Below are 16,277 nucleotides of genomic sequence, written 5' to 3'. Positions count from 1 at the left end.
AACAAGATGAACTCAAACAGATCTACTCCAAGATATATCATAATTAAAATAGTAAAAGAGAGCATTCTAAAGGCAGCAAGAGAAAAACAGTTATAAAGGAACCCCATAAGGTTATCAGCTGATTTCTCTACAGAAACTTTGCTGGCCAGAAGGAAATGGCAAGACATATTCAAAGTCCTGGAAGGGAAAAACCTGCAACCTAGGATATTCTACCCAGCAAGATTATCATTTAGAATAGAAGGAGACAAAAAGAATTTCTCAGACAAGCAAAAACTAAGAGAGTAAACAGCAATAGTAAACCTATCTTAAATATTGAAAGCTCTTCTCTAAATTGAAAAGAAGCAACAATCTATAGGAAAGGGAAAAATCACAATAGAAAAGGTAAATATATAAAAGGATTGAAGATCATTTAAATAAGACAGTACACAGTTAAAAAACAATCCAAAAAATTCTGTGAAAATGATTGAACAGAAAAGGATAAACATGAAGATGTAAAATAGGACATGAAAATCACAAAATGTAGGGAAGGGGAGTAAGAAATGTAGATCTTTTAGAATGTGTTTGAGCTCATATGACTACCAGTCTAAAGCAAGTAGATATAGTGACAGTTAACATAGTTGAAAACCAGAGTAACCACAAATCAAAAAAACATACAATAGATTCCCAAAAACCCAAAAGAAAGGAACTCAGGCATAATACAAAAGAAAACTATCAAATCACAAAAGGAAACACAAAAAGAAGAAAGGAACAAAGAAGAAATACAAAATCAACTGGAAAACAAGGTTTAAAATGGCAATAAATATATATTTATCAATAATTACTTTAAATGTCAATGCACTGAATGCTCTGATCAAAAGACGCAGAATGGCAGACTGGATAATAAAACAAGAACCTACAATATACTGCCTACAGGAGATCCACTTTAGGGTGAAGGACACACATAGATTGAAAATGAGGGGATGGAAAAAGATATTTCATGCCAATGGAAATGACAAGAAAGTGGGGGTAGCAATACTCATATAAGACAAAATAGACTTTAAAAAACAAAGGCCTTAAAGAAAGATAAAGGACACTGTATAATGATAAAAGGATCAATACAAGAAGAGGGTAGTACACTCATTAACATATATGCACTCAATATAGGAGTACCTAAATACATAAAACAAATGCTACCAAGCATAAAGGGAGAAATTGACAGGAGTACAATAAAAGTAGGAGACTTTAACACTGCACTGTCATTAATGGACACAGATCTTCCAGAGAGAAAATCAATAAGGCAACAGAGATCCTAAATAGCGCAATAGAACAGTTAGACTTAATTGATATCTTCAGAACACAACACCCCAAAAAACCAGTATACACATTCTTTTCAAGTGCACATGGGACATTCTCTAGTATAGACCACATACTAGGACACAAAACAAGCCTCAACAAATTTCAGAGGATAGACATTATTTCAAGAATCTTTTCTGACCACAACCCATGACATTTTTCACAGAACTAGAACAAATAATCCTAAAATTTATACGGAACCACAAAAGACCCAGAATTGCCAAAGCAATTCTGAGGAAAAAGAACAAATCTAGAGGCATAACCTTCCCAGACTTCAGACAATACTACAAAGCTACAGTAATCAATACAATGTTGTATTAGCACAAAAACAGACATCTGGATCAATGGGACAGAATAGAGAGCTGAGAAACACACACACCTATGGCCAATTAATCTTCGGCAAAGGAGGCAAGAATATACCATGGAGAAAAGACAATCTCTTCGATAAGTGGTGTTGGGAAAACTGGACAGCTACATGTAAAAGAATGAAATGAGAACATTCTCTAACCCCATATACAAAAATAAACTCAAAAAAATGAACTGATATAAGGACCTAAATAATACCTTTATTTACTGATAAAACGGATATTGGAGAATGTGGTTAATATCTTCAGTCCAGTAAACTTATCACTGACCCCCGAATCGGACTTACCTTGTCCCAAGTATCACTGTACTAGAGCAGGCCTCACCCTGTAGAGGTGAACTTGATCCTACAGGAGCAGAACAGAATGAATGTTCTCTGTAGACAGGCTGGTCCCAAACAGGAATGGGGAGAAGTGGCTGGGCTACTTGGGCCTTGTTTCTCCTTTCACCTTACTTAATCACCTAGGGCAGGGTGGTTGAAGGAAGAGTGATTACAATATTATGCTATTGGAGCTTCCTTCACATGGAGGAAAGAAATACTCCCTCTCAATATTTTAGCATATTTTAAATTGTAACAAATGAATAATTTACCTGTTTACTGTCTGTCTTCTCCAACTAAGATTGTCAGTTCCATGATAAGGAAGCCATGTTCAGCTCTGTGCACATGGGTACCAGCATGTTGTCTGGCCCATAGCAGGCATTCTTATTTAATGAGTGAGCAAATGTACTGTAGAGTTTATTACAATGGAACCTATATGGTCTTTATTTATTAATCCAACACAAATTTATCTACAGTGTGCCAAGAATTTTCTTAGGCAAGAGGATTCTGAGGTATTTTGAATCAAAATACAGAAAGTTTTGTTTTGAAAACAAGCCAGCTGTTAGCTCTTTGAAAAAAACTTAGTTGGAGAGCCTCTGATTCTCACTTGCTGGACCATACAAGGTCAGTCTTTTGATTGCTCTATACGTTAGATTCCCTATTTATAACTAAACAAGTTTGCAACACATACCAAAGAAATCCTGTATGATTTACAGTTGTTCAAGCAAACAAGAAAACTCTGGTTCAGTTTCTATGAGCTATCAAAAGGATAAAGACAAAATGCCTGTCTATCTCAAATCAATCAGGTTTTGAATGGCATCTTTTCAACATAATGAAATAAAGACATATATAAAAAACAAAGACAAAATACACCTTCCCATTCTAAAACATTTCCTTTAGTCCATATGTACTTTAAATAATCTTGTATTAAGTTTCTACTGCAACTTTCAATGTTCAGAGTAAATCCATCCTGGCACAGTGTTTGTTCTAAGAAGTCAACAGCAGCAGGAGTAGGAGCATAATATAGTAGTTTCACTGTTATTTCCAGAGTCTATAAAATCCCAACGCTATTGCCAGGCAAGTAAACACTGAGGCTGTGAAAAGAAGAAAACATGTTATAGGTAATGCATTTGTGATTATCTTGCAGAGACAAAGAGAATAATGTCATCTTCAATTTAAATTGAAAGCAAAATCAGGAAATCCAACCAGTTTTCTTTTCTTTGCCTGCATTGCGCGGCATGTGGGATCTTAGTTTCCCAGCGAGGGATCAAACCCACGCCTCCTGCATTGGAAGCATGGAGTCTTAACCACTGGACCACCAAGGAATTCCCAATCCAACCAATTTTCTACTTTAGGTTTTTAATTCCCTAGAAAATTAAGCTAAGGATAAAGGATATCCATTAGGGCTGGATTAATATCAATTCTTCTTAAAATCTTCCTGTATTTTAAACCAGAATAAGGATGACAGTAATTTAAAAGTGTACATTATGTCAGTTAGAATCTATAAAGTGTTTAAAGTCATTATTAACATTAGCACTATTAACAATGACTACTTTAAATAATTACAAACTCTAATTTTAGAAATAATTTATAAGTAAAAAACCACCTTTCTTACATGTACTGAAAAATTACGTAGTTAAGCCAGTAAAATAGACATCCGTATCATCCAAAAGAAAATTTTAATTGCCTTTTCAGTACATTTAAAAATGATTTCGTGCCTGCTGAGCTCCCAGGCCAGTCCCCTGCCCTCCAAGGCTCCCCCTTCGCCACCCTCCCACCCAGCTGCACTGGTACTGGGGGCATAGGAAGGAGGCTGGGGAGATCAGGAGTGGCAGGCAGGAGGGGCACTCCCAGACCCCAGACTGGAGGAGCAGGAGAGGAGGGCGTTTGCCCTGCCCACTCGAGCCCAGGAAGCCTGCTGGGCTCCAAGGTGAGGTCCCCTGCCCTCTGAAACGAGGGGTGGGGGGCACACCTGGGTCCCTTCTGTTGCTTGAGCCTAAGCCCTTCCCCCTGGAGCCCCTGGGGCCTTTTCCAGCCCTGTGGGTCCTGAGCATTGGCCCTGCCCATCGCCCAAACCTCACCCTTGCTAAGGTCCTGCTCTCCACAGCCAACGCCCTCCCCCCCATCTTTTTTCTTTTTCCTCCTCCTCCTCATTTTTACTATTGTGGTACTGATGTCCCTTCCGGTTGTTGATTCATCTATATTTTTATTTTTACATTATTTCTAACATATCTGTTAGTTTCCTAGTCTAATTTTATTTTTACTTTGTTATTTTTTTTTTTGCCACCCCATGCAGCTTGCAGGATTTTGATTTGTGAGCCCAGGGTTAGGAGGAAGCTCCTGTGGTGGGAGCTCCAAGTCCAAACCACTGGACTAACAGAGAACCTCAGACCTCAGGGAATATTTATCGGAGTGAGGTCTCACAGAGTTCCTCATCTCAGCACCAAGACCCAGCTCTACCCAACAGCCTACAAACACGTGTTGGAAGCCTCAAGCCAAACAACCAGTAAAACAGGAACACAATCCCACTCATAAGAGAAAACAAAAAAAGAGATGGCAAAAAAAATATGTCACAGATGAAGGAGCAAGGTAAAAACCTACAGGACCAAATAAACGAAGAGGAAATAGGCAATCAACCTGAAAAATAATTCAGAGTAATGATATTAAAGATGATCCAGAATCTCAGAATGGAAGCACGGATTGAGAAAATACAAGAAATGTTTAACAAAGATCTAGAAGAACTAAAGAACAAACAGAGATGAACAACACAATAACTGAAATGAAAAATACACCAGAAGGAATCAATAACAATAACAGAGGCAGAAGAACAAATAAGTAAGCTGGAAGACAGAATGGTAGAAATAACTGCTGAGGAGCAGAATGAAGAAAAAAGAATGAAAAGAATTGAAGACAATCTCAGAGACCTCTGGGACAATACTAAATGCACCAACATTTGAATTACAGGGGTCCCAGAAGAAGAAGAGAAAAAGAAAGGGTCTGAGAAAATAATGTGAAGAGATTATAGTGGAAAACTTCCCTAATGTGGGAAAGGAAATAGTCACCCAAGTCCAGGAAGCACAGAGAGTCCCATACAGGATAAACCCTAGGAAAAACCCCCCAAGACACATATTAATCAAACTAACAAAAACTAAATTCAAAGGAAAAATATTAAAAGCAGCAGGGGAAAAACAAAAAATAACATACAAAGGAATCCCCATAAGATTATCAGCTGATTTTTCAGTGGAAACTAGCAGGCCAGAAGGCAGTGGCAGGATATACTTAAAAGTGATGAAAGAGAAAAACCTACAACCAAGATTACTGTACCCAGCAAGGATCTCATTCAGATTCGATGGAGAAGTCAAAAGCTTTTCAGACAAACGAAAGCTAAGAGAATTCATTAACACCAAATGCTAAAGAAACTTCTCTAAGTGGGAAACACAAGACAAGAAAAAGACCCACAAAAACAAACCCAAAACAATTAAGAAAATGGTAATAGGAACATACATATCAATAATAACCTTGAATGTAAATGGATTAAATGCTCCAACCAAAAGACACAGACTGGCTGAATGGATACAAAAACAGGACCCATATATATGCTTTCTACAGGAGACCCACTTCAGACCTAGAAACATATACAGACTGAAAGTGAAGGGATGGAAAAAGATATTCCATGCAAAAGGAAATCAAAAGAAAGCTGGAGTACCAATACTTATATCAGATAAAAGAGACTTTAAAATAAAGACTGTTACAAGAGATAAGGAGGGACACTACATAATGATCAAAGGATCAGTCCAAGAAGATATAATAATTATAAATGTTTATGCACCCAACATAGGAGTGCCTCAATACATAAGGCAAATGCTAACAACCATGAAAGGAGAAATCGACAGTAACAATAATAGTAGGGGACTTTAACACCCCACTTACACCAAAGGACAGATCATCCAAACAGAAAATAAATAAGAAACACAAGCTTTAAATGACACAATAGACTAGATAGATCTAATTGATATTTACAGAACATTCCACCCAAAAGTGGCAGAATACACTTTCTCCTCAGGTGCACATGGAACATTCTCCAGGATAGATCACATCTTGGGTTGCAGATCAAGCCTCGGAAAATTTAAGAAAATTGAAATCATATCAAGCATCTTTTCTGACCAAAATGCCGTGAGACTAGAAATCAATTAAGAGGAAAAAAACCGTGAAAAACACAATACATGGAGGCTAAACAGTGCACTACAAAAAAACCAAGAGATCACTGAAGAAATCAAAGAAGAAATTAAAAAATACATAGAAACAAATGACAGCAAAAACACGATGACCCAAAACCTATGGGACGCAGCAAAAGCAGTTCTAAAAGGGAAGTTTACAGCAGTTCAATCTCACCTCAAGAAACAAGAAAAATCTCAAATAAACAATCTAACCCTACGCTTAAAACAACTAGAGAACGATGACCAAAGAAAACCCAAATTCAGTAGAAGGAAAGAAATCATAAAGATCAAAGCAGAAATAAATGAAATAGAAACAAAGAAAACAATAGCAAAGATCAATAAAACTAAAAGCTGGTTCTTTGAGAAGATAAACAAAATTGATAAACCATTAGCCAGACTCATCAAGATAAAAAGGGAGAGGGTTCAAATCAATAAAATTAGAAATGAAAAAGGAGAAATCACAACGGACACTGCAGAAATACAAAGGATTATAAGAGACTACTACAAACAACTATATGCCAATAAAATGGACAACCATGAAGAAATGGACAAATTCTTGGAAAGGTACAATTTTACAAGACTGAAACAGGAAGAATTAGAAAATATAAACAGACGTATCACAAGTAATGAAACTGAAAGCGTAATTAAAAATCTTCCAAGAAACAGAAGTCCAGGACCAGATAGCTTCACAGGCGAATTCTATCAAACGTTTAGAAAAGAGCTAACACCAATCCTTCTCAAACTCTTCCAAAAAACTGCAGAGGGAGAAACACTCCCAAATTCATTCTACGAAGCCACCATCACCCTGATTCCAAAACCAGAAAAAGATATCACAAAAAAAGAAAATTGCAGACCAATATCACTGATGAATATACATGCAAAAATCCTGAACAAAATACTAACAAACAGGAATCCAACAGCACATTAAAAGGATCATACACCATGATCAAGTGGGGTTTATCCCAGGGATGGAAGAATTCTTCAATATACGCAAATCAATCAATGTGATATACCACGTTAACAAATTAAGGAATAAAAACCATATGATCATCTCAATAGATGCAGAAAATGCTTTTGACAAAATTCAGCACCCATTTATGATAAAAACTCTCCAGAAAACGGGCATAGAGGGAACCTACCTCAACATAATAAAGGCCATATTATGACAAACCCACAGCAAGCATCATATTCAATGCTGAAAAACTCAAAGCATTTCCTCTAAGATCAGGAACAAGACAAGGATGTCCACTCTCGCCACTCTTATTCAACAGTTTTGGAAGTCCTAGCCACAGCAATCAGAGAAGAAAAAGAAATAAAAGGAATACAAATTGGAAAAGAAGAAGTAAAACTGTCACTATTTGCCAATGACATGATACTATACATAGAAAATCCTAAAGATGCCACCAGAAAACTACTAGAACTAATCAATGAATTTGGTAAGGTTGCAGGATACAAAATGCACAGAAATCTCTGGCATTCCTATACACCAACAACGAAAAATCAGAAAGAGAAATTAAGGAAACACTCCCATTTACCATTGCAACAAAAAGAATAAAATACCTAGGAATAAATCTGCCTAAGGAGGTGAAAGACTTGTACTCAGAAAACTATAAAACACTGATGAAAGAAATCAAAGATGACATAAACAGACGGAGAAATATACCATGTTCTCTGACTGAAAGAATCAGTATTGTGAAAATGACTATACTACCCAAAGCAATCTACAGATTCAGTGCAATCCCTATCAAACTACCAATGGCATTATTCACAAAATTAGAACAAAAAAATCTTACAATTCGTATAGAAACACAAAAGACCCCGAATAGCCAAAGCTATCATGAGAAAGAAAAACGGAGTTGGAGGAATCTGGCTCCCTGACTTCAAACTATACCACAAAGCTACAGTAATCAAGACAGTATGGTACTGGCACAAAAACAGAAATATAGATCAAGGGTACAGGTTAGAATGCTCAGAGATAAACCCATGCACATATGGGCACCTAATTTATGACAAAGGAGGCAAGAACATACAATGGAGAAAAGACAGCCTCTTCAATAAGTGGTGCTGGGAAAACTGGACAGCCTCATGTAAAAGAATGAAATTAGAACATTACCTAACACCGTACACAAAAATAAACTCCAAATGGATTAAAGACTTAAATGTAAGACCAGACACTATAAAACTTTTAGAGGAAAACATAGGAAAAACACTCTTTGACATAAACCACAGCAAGATCTTTTTGAACCACCTCCTAGAGTAACAGAAATAAAAACAAACACATGGGACTTAATTAAACTTAAAAGCTTTTATACAGCAAAGGAAACCATAAACAAGACAAAAAGACAACCCTCAGAATGGGAGAAAACATTTGCAAATTAAACAACAGACCAAGGAATAGTCTCCAAACTATACCAACAGTTCATGGAGCTCAATATCAAAAAAAAAAAACAATCCAGTTATAAAATGGGCAGAAGACCTAAACAGACATTTCACCAAGGAAGACATACAGATGGCCAAGAAGCACATGAAAAGATGCTCAACATCACTAATTAGTAGAGAAATGAAAATCAAAACTACAGTGAGGTATATCACCTCATGCCAGTCAGAATGGCCAGTATCAAAAAAGTTAGAAACAATAAATGCTGGAAAGAGTGTGGTGAAAAGGGAACCCTCCTACACTGTTGGTGGGAACGTAAATTGATACAACCACTATGGAAAACAGTATGGAGGTTCCTTAAAAAACTAAAAATAGAACTACTATACGACCCAGCAATCCCACTACTGGGCATATACCCTGAGAAAACAATAATTCAAAAAGAGACACGCACCACAATATTCATTGCAGCACTATTTACAATAGCCAGGACATGGAACCAACCTAAATGTCCATCAACAGATGAATGGATAAAGATGATGTGGGACATATATACAATGGAATATTATTCAGCCATAAAAAGAAATGAAACTGAGTTATTTGTAGTGAGGTGGATGGACCTAGAGTCTGTCATACAGAGTAAGTCAGAAAGAGAAAAATACCATTATACTAACACATATATATGGAATCTAAAAAAAAAAAAAAATGGTACTGATGAACCTAGTTGCAGCGCAGGAATAGAGGTAGGCATAGAGAATGGACTTGAGGACATGGGGTGGCAGGGCAAAGCTGGGAGAAAGTGAGAGGAGCATCGACATATATACACTACTGAATGTAAAATAGTTGGCTGGTGGCAAGCAGCAGCATAGCACGGGGAGATCGGCTTGGTGCTTTGCGATGACCTAGAGGGGTGGGAAAGGGAGGATGGAAGGGAGGCTCAAGAGGGAGGGGATATGGGGACATATGTATGCATATGGCTGATTCGCTTTGTTGTGCAACAGAAAACTAACACGGTATGGTGAGGCAATTATTAAAAAAAAAGGCAAAAAGAAAAAGTGATTTCATAATTATTAAAAATTTATAAATAAAAAATGAAATTTTAATGGAAGCCCTTTAAAAAAAAAACTCAATGAGGTAGAAGAAAAGGCAGAGAAAGCATCAGCCTTTTTATTTTTTTTTAAATTTATTTATTTATTAATATATTTGTGTTTGGCTCTGTTGGGTCTTCATTGCTGCCTGTGGGCTTTCTCTGGTTGTGGCAAGCGGGGGGGCTACTCTTTGTTGCGGTGCGTGGGCTTCTCACTGTGGTGGCTTCTCGTTGCAGAGCATGGGCTCTAGGAGCACAGGCTTCAGTAGTTGTGGCACATGGGCTCAGTAGTTGTGGCTCACGGGCTCTAGAGTGCAGGCTCAGTAGTTGTGGCGCCCCGGCTTAGCTGCTCCGCGGCATGTGGGATCTTCCCGGACCAGGGCTAGAACCCGTGTCTACCGCACTGGCAGGCGGATTCTTAACCACTGTGCCACCAGGGAAGGCCCGCATCAGGCTTTTTAAACAGTTAATATACCACCTGTTCTCTATGTTACATCATACTGGATAGAAAACCTTTCTGTTCTCCTTAAGAAGGTGAATTTGGGTGAGGCTTTTAGGGACTCCCTAGATTCTAGTCTGTTTAAACAGCCATGATTTTAAAATAGAGACTCTGAGATGAAGAGCAAACTTCTATGATTAAAGACACAAGAGGGACTTCCCTAGTGGCACAGTGGTTAAGAATCCACCTGCTGATGCAGGGGACACGGGTTTGAGCCCTGGTCCGGCAAGATCCCACATGCCGCGGAGCAACTAAGCCCGTGCACCACAACTACTGAGCCCATGCACCTAGAGCCCGTGCTCCGCAACAAGACAAGCTACTGCAATGAGAAGCCCGTGCACTGCAACGAAGAGTAGCCCCCGCGTGCCGCAACTAGAGAAAGCCTGCACGCAGCCAAACAAAAAAAAAAAAAAAAAAAGACACGAGAAACAGCCTTTCATAGTTAAGGCTATCCTATTTTTAATGTGTAAATCTAATTATACATTATCCCATTTGGTCACTACTTACTGAAACTTGATTAATGACAAGATCATTCCCTTTAAGAAATGGGATTAGGTCTCTCTCAGACAGGAAGAAGCTGGACAGTTGAGGAGAAAGAATAACACTTAAACAGTTTCTTGTCTTGTTGCCACTGGTCAATTATACATTCTCTCATTTGATCCTACTACTTACCATGCTACTACTTACCATGTTCCAGATAGCGTGCTAAAGAATTTCATGTATCACCGTATTTATCCATAATTAAAACCCTATGAGGTTGGTGATAGTATTCCCATCATACAGACGAGGCAACAAGCCCAAAGTTTTACTGCTAGCAAGTGGTGGAAGCAGGACTCAACACTATGTGTACCTGTCTCCAAGGTAGTTGCTCTTGCTCTTAAAAATAAAGGGTGGTGCCTTCAGAACTGTTAGTTGTAAATCCTCAGTGAAAAAAGGAAAGGAAGATAACTCTTTAGGTAAATACACTAGAAGAAGCTGAGTGGAATACAAAGCTCTTCCTAACCTGGGGTGCTTTGAGGTCTATTTTGAAAGTGGGAATGAACACTGCAAACTGCGCTGATTTGGCATTTCCTGTTAGCATTCCTATTGGACAGATGATCTCTGGTTCCAGAGACTTTGCTAGAATAGGGGTTTTCAAATCTTCTTTTAGCCTTAGAACCCTTTCTTCAAATGGATCTTAGATGCTAAGTCATTCAAGTTGAAGAGAGGAAGGGGGAGTCGGGGTGTGCATCAGCTGAGGGCTAGGGGCTCCATCTCTACTCCTGCTGCCGCTTCAACATAATTAGTGCCTACCCAGAAAATCACTGATGGTATAAAGCAGCAATTTTATTTTGGACAATTCAATAACATAAAAATTTTAAATGTGCCTATCTTTTTGACCCCAATTTTTAGATGTGCATAAGCAATTTATTATATAGAAATACTAGCATGATGGCATAAAGGGGTGTGTGTGTATTTACTCACACATATATAGGGCTATTTGGTCCAATATTTTTTAAAATAAATTTATTTATTTTTGGCTGCATTGGGTCTTCGTTGCTGCACGTGGGCTTTCTCTAGTTGTGGCGAGCAGGGGCTTCTCTTGTTGCGGAGCACAGGCTCTAGGCACATGGGCTTCATTGCTCCGCGGCATGTGGGATCTTCCCGGACCAGGGCTTGAACCTGTGTCCCCTGTGTTGGCAGGTGGATTCTTAACCACTGGCACCACCAGGGAAGCCCGCAATATTGTTTTTAATAAAAACAGTTGGGAGCAGAATGTCTGTTAATAGAGGTTTGGATAAATAAATTATGGTATTTTCATACAATGGAATAGTATGTTTCCTAGTAAAAAAAAAAAAAGTCTATATATGTATTCATGTGGAAAGATAATCAAAACATTTGGTTAAATTTTTAGAAGTTGTACTCTGTACAGTATCATCTAATTACTGTTTAAAAAATCTGCAATGTTCACATATAGAAGGAAAAGCCTAGAAAGATATATACTACTAATAGTAAATACACATGGGGAGGGAGAAAACTTTCACTTTTACTATATTGCTTTTGAATTATATGAACAATTTAGGATGAAAATGTATTACTTTTTTATACAAAGAAAAATGTACTACTCGACTAGGGCATTCTTTCTAACTCCTTGGGGCTCTGTAAATTGGTCAGGTCACATGGTACTTGAGGAACTCAGTATGTGACAAATAATCTAATTTTGGGTAGTATCCCTGCTCTGTCAGTTGGATTCAAGATAGGAGGTAGTTTTTGCCCCTTTGCTTGCTGTGGTTTTTAATGGTCTATATCTATTTTGGTGATCTTTATCTAAAAATTTTCGGTTTTTTCATTGTGGAATACCCAGTGTATCTTTGCATCGTTTTGTACTTGTGTTTATGTTTATCTTTGACATCCATATGCTTTTTCCCATTAGGAGGATGCAGAGTTGCCTGTTAAACTTATATCCTAAATTTACTGCCTATTAAACTTACATTTTCCAAGTACTCCAGGGAACCAAACAATAAAGGAGATCTGTTACAGCTCCTCCTTTTTTCTTCTGTGCCCCATGGCTACCTTGGGAGGTAGGAGCTAATAAGTCCGAAAATCAAATGACAGTAATTCCTTTCTCTGACAAACACAGCCTTACCTGCAAGGTAACGAATTGTCTCAAGCTTGTTAGACTCCATTAGGGTTTTTAAAGAAGCAATTTCAGTGTCAATTTTGTTACCGGTCTCTGAAATAATACCTCTGGTTTTGGTATCCTGTAGTAATTAAGAATAAGACAATTAAATTTTGTCCCTGTGTATCATGGAGAAAAATGTTTACTTTAGAAATCCTCACTTATGGGCTAATTTTGTGTAACAAAAGTTTTAAGTGGGGAAACAGTAAAAAAGCACAGTGATATTAAGAAGAAAAAATAACACTACAAGAATATTACAAATTGACAAAAAGTATTCCTTCCACTTTGATATTTGGAGACTATTTCTTAGGATTATCACATTCTGGGCACCTTCTACTAAAAACCTCACAGGAAGATACAGGCATACCTCATTTTATTGTGCTTCGAAGATGCTGCATGCTGTTTTTAAACAAATTGAAGCTTTGTGGCAACCCTGAGTCAAACAAGTGTATCGGCGCCATTTTTCCATGAGCATTTGCTCACTTCATGTCTCTGTGTCACATTTTGGTGATTCTTGCAATACTTCAAACTTTTTCATTATTACTATATTTATTATGGTGATCTGTGACCACTGATCTCTGATGTTACTATTGCAAAAGATTACCACGCACTGACAGCTCAGAAGATGGTTAGCATCTCTGTAGCAGTTATTTTTAAATTAAGGTATAGATATTGTTTATTTAGATATAGTGCTACTGCACACTTAATAAACTACAGTATATTGTAAACATAACTTTTACATGCACTGGGAAACCAAAAAATTTGTGTGACTCACTTTATTTCAGTATTTGCTTTATTGCTGTTGTCTGGAAATGGACCTGCAATACCTCTGAGGTATGCCTGTATTTGAGACCTAAATATATGAGGATAAACTAAGAAGCAAAAATGTTAGTCACAGAACTATCACCTTATTTGTATAAAGTCCTTAGGATATCATAGTTAAAACTTTAAATATATTTTGCAAAAGGAAAAACCAACTGGGTTTATAATATGAACTGGCACCAATATTAAAGGAGATGGCAGAAATGCTTGTTGGGTAACACTGAATGCTATATGCATAGGGACTAAGGGGTAGAAAGAGAAATGAGATGATATTTATAGCTCAGAAATTAGCTGGGAGAGAATTTGTTGATTTCCTTGTTTATCTCCTTTATCTGGCCAAGAAGTTAGAGAAGGGAATATAGGCTGCTTAGAACGGCAAATGGGACCTTCGCATCTACTGAATTATAATAAAGAGTGATGTCTCTTATGTTAGACTGTAGACGGAGTGACTTCTTCACTTTTAAGAAAAGGACTAGGCTGAGTCAGAAAGCTAGGTTTTACTCAGCCACAGAGATTAATTAATGATCACAATTTAGGATTACTGAGAGGTAAACAGTAGTTATGAGTATGGAATTTAGAATCCGGGTTGACATCTGGCTCTACCACTTTTTAGTTGTGTGACCTTAACTTCCTTCTGCCTCACTTTCCAAATTGGTAGAATGGGAATAGAGTGCCTACCTCACACAGAGGCTGATATGAGGATTAAATAAATTAATAGACAAAAAAGTTAAGTAAAACAGTATCTAACATAAAAATTTTTTATTTGACTGAACCTAGGCATTCATTAAATACTAATTATGAATCCTTGTCTTTTTAAAAAAATAGTTCTCTTCCATATAAAAATAATTTAGTTAAATAAAAGTATGCTACCTGGAAAGCTTGATTCTGACTCAGAAGTCACAGCTCAGGTACTCCCCTCCACCTGGTAGCAGCTTCCCCCAAAGTACTGGTTAACTATAACAGCTATGAGGAAATCATGGAATCTATAGGGCTAGCTTGTTGAAGTCCAAACTTATAAAATGATACATATAAAGGCAGTTACATAAGGCATGAGAGCTATACAGAAGAGAAACTTTTACATAGCAGCTTACATTTTTGGTAAATTCTGTGGTTGCCTCCATAAGTTTCTTTTCTTGATCTGTAAACTAAACGATATGGTTTATCAAGAGGTTAAAAAAAAGACTAAAAGGAATTAAAAAGGAGTAAGTGCAAAAAAGTACATTTAAAAGCACATTACCATATCTGTTACTCTGCTCCTTTCTAGGTTGATATCCAGTTTATTATCTGCTCTGATTCGACTGGTTTCATTCTTTAAAGAAAAAAAAAATTAAGAAAGTGATCTTGTAATGAATATTTGTTCTGAAATTAATGAACTATTCTGAAGTGGGGAAAAAATTTCACTTACTATCAGTTGTTGCTTAACTTGTTCTAATTCAATTTTCATTTTCTAGGTATAAAGAAAGATCACACACAATTGGTGTTAAATCAAAGTCCATATTATGATTTATTAAAAAAAATCTGAAACCTTGCATAAGCAAAAATTGGACATTCTGTGGATTTCTAATACATTATCTGATAAAGAATAAAGACAAAAAAAGAACTAATAGTTCATCGTATTCAGAAAATAATTATGAACATAACATTAGACAATGTATTTATGTTTCAATACAGTAGTCCCGCCTGATCCACTGGGGATATGTTCCAAGACCCCAAGTGGATGAAACCTCGAATAGTACTGAACCCTATATGTACTATGTTTTTTCTTATACTAATGGGTAGGTAGCATATACAGTGTGGATACACTGGACAAAGAGATGATTCATGTCCTGGGGGGAATGGAGTGGGATGGTGAAAGATTTCATCATGCTACTCAGATCAGTGTGACATAAACATATGAACTGTTTATTTCTGGAATTTTCCACTTAATATTTTCAGACTGCAGTTGACCACAAGTAACTAAAACTGTGGAAAGCGAAAATGCAGATAAGGGGGGACCTACTGTATTCTACTTAAAAATAAAAAAAGATTGATATTCTAAATTTTAAAATATTTTAAGCTAACAAAGTTCTGACTGAATTACAAAAACATTTTTCTCTTAAGTGACAAAATAATTATTACAGAACCAAAAAAATGGAAAATGCTACATTACTGTCAGTTCTGAGAACATTATTCTGAACTACACTAGAAATTTAATAAAATATATGTAGATCAAAGATTTCCTTTTATGTGACCTGTTTAAGATACAACTGTCATTCTTTAGTATGCAAGAAACTATGATGTATACATAGATTAGGTATGGTTAAACATGTATACTTTTATCTAAAAACTTGCTAATAATTATTTAATAACCACATGAAATTGTTTTGGGGTCCTACTCTTCACCAAGTAGGATACTTATGAAATCAGTTATTTTATTAGTAATAAATTGAGACTTGTATCACCTGGTTCTCTGCTCGCAGATTTGCAAATTCACTTTTCTCTAGGATGACCATGTCTTTCCTAATGGAGTCCAAATGAGCCATTAACTGCTGTACTGTTATTTCCTAAAATGAAAAATTAAAATAACTGAGTAATGCCATCCCCTTGCATGGAATTGTTCATGAAA

General features: G+C 36.8%; 1 protein-coding gene across 4 annotated transcripts in view; it reads right to left on the bottom strand.

The window, feature by feature from the left end:
- Positions 1 to 313: 313 nt before the first annotated feature.
- CCDC90B (coiled-coil domain containing 90B) overlaps positions 314 to 16,277 on the bottom strand; it is a 55,505-nt gene continuing 39,541 nt past the window's right edge. For 2 of the 4 annotated variants that reach the window (XM_082844926.1, XM_082844928.1), the window contains 6 exons: positions 16,114 to 16,215; positions 15,078 to 15,119; positions 14,910 to 14,981; positions 14,764 to 14,817; positions 12,818 to 12,932; positions 314 to 3,108 (listed from right to left, as the gene is read on the bottom strand). In XM_082844926.1, the coding sequence (XP_082701052.1) occupies positions 3,053 to 3,108; positions 12,818 to 12,932; positions 14,764 to 14,817; positions 14,910 to 14,981; positions 15,078 to 15,119; positions 16,114 to 16,215 (441 nt within the window). In that variant the 3' untranslated portion in view covers positions 314 to 3,052. Of the gene's footprint in view, positions 3,109 to 12,056; positions 12,933 to 14,763; positions 14,818 to 14,909; positions 14,982 to 15,077; positions 15,120 to 16,113; positions 16,216 to 16,277 lie in introns of those variants that run through there. The other 2 variants (XM_082844927.1, XM_082844925.1) reach the window with 2 other exon arrangements.

The sequence above is a fragment of the Leucopleurus acutus genome (genome assembly GCF_964270905.1).
Source record: "Leucopleurus acutus genome assembly, chromosome: 8".
NCBI classification, from domain to species: Eukaryota; Metazoa; Chordata; class Mammalia; order Artiodactyla; family Delphinidae; genus Leucopleurus; species Leucopleurus acutus.
The sequence above is the reverse complement of the archived record's forward strand: the minus strand, read 5'-3'. Positions and strand labels throughout refer to the sequence as shown.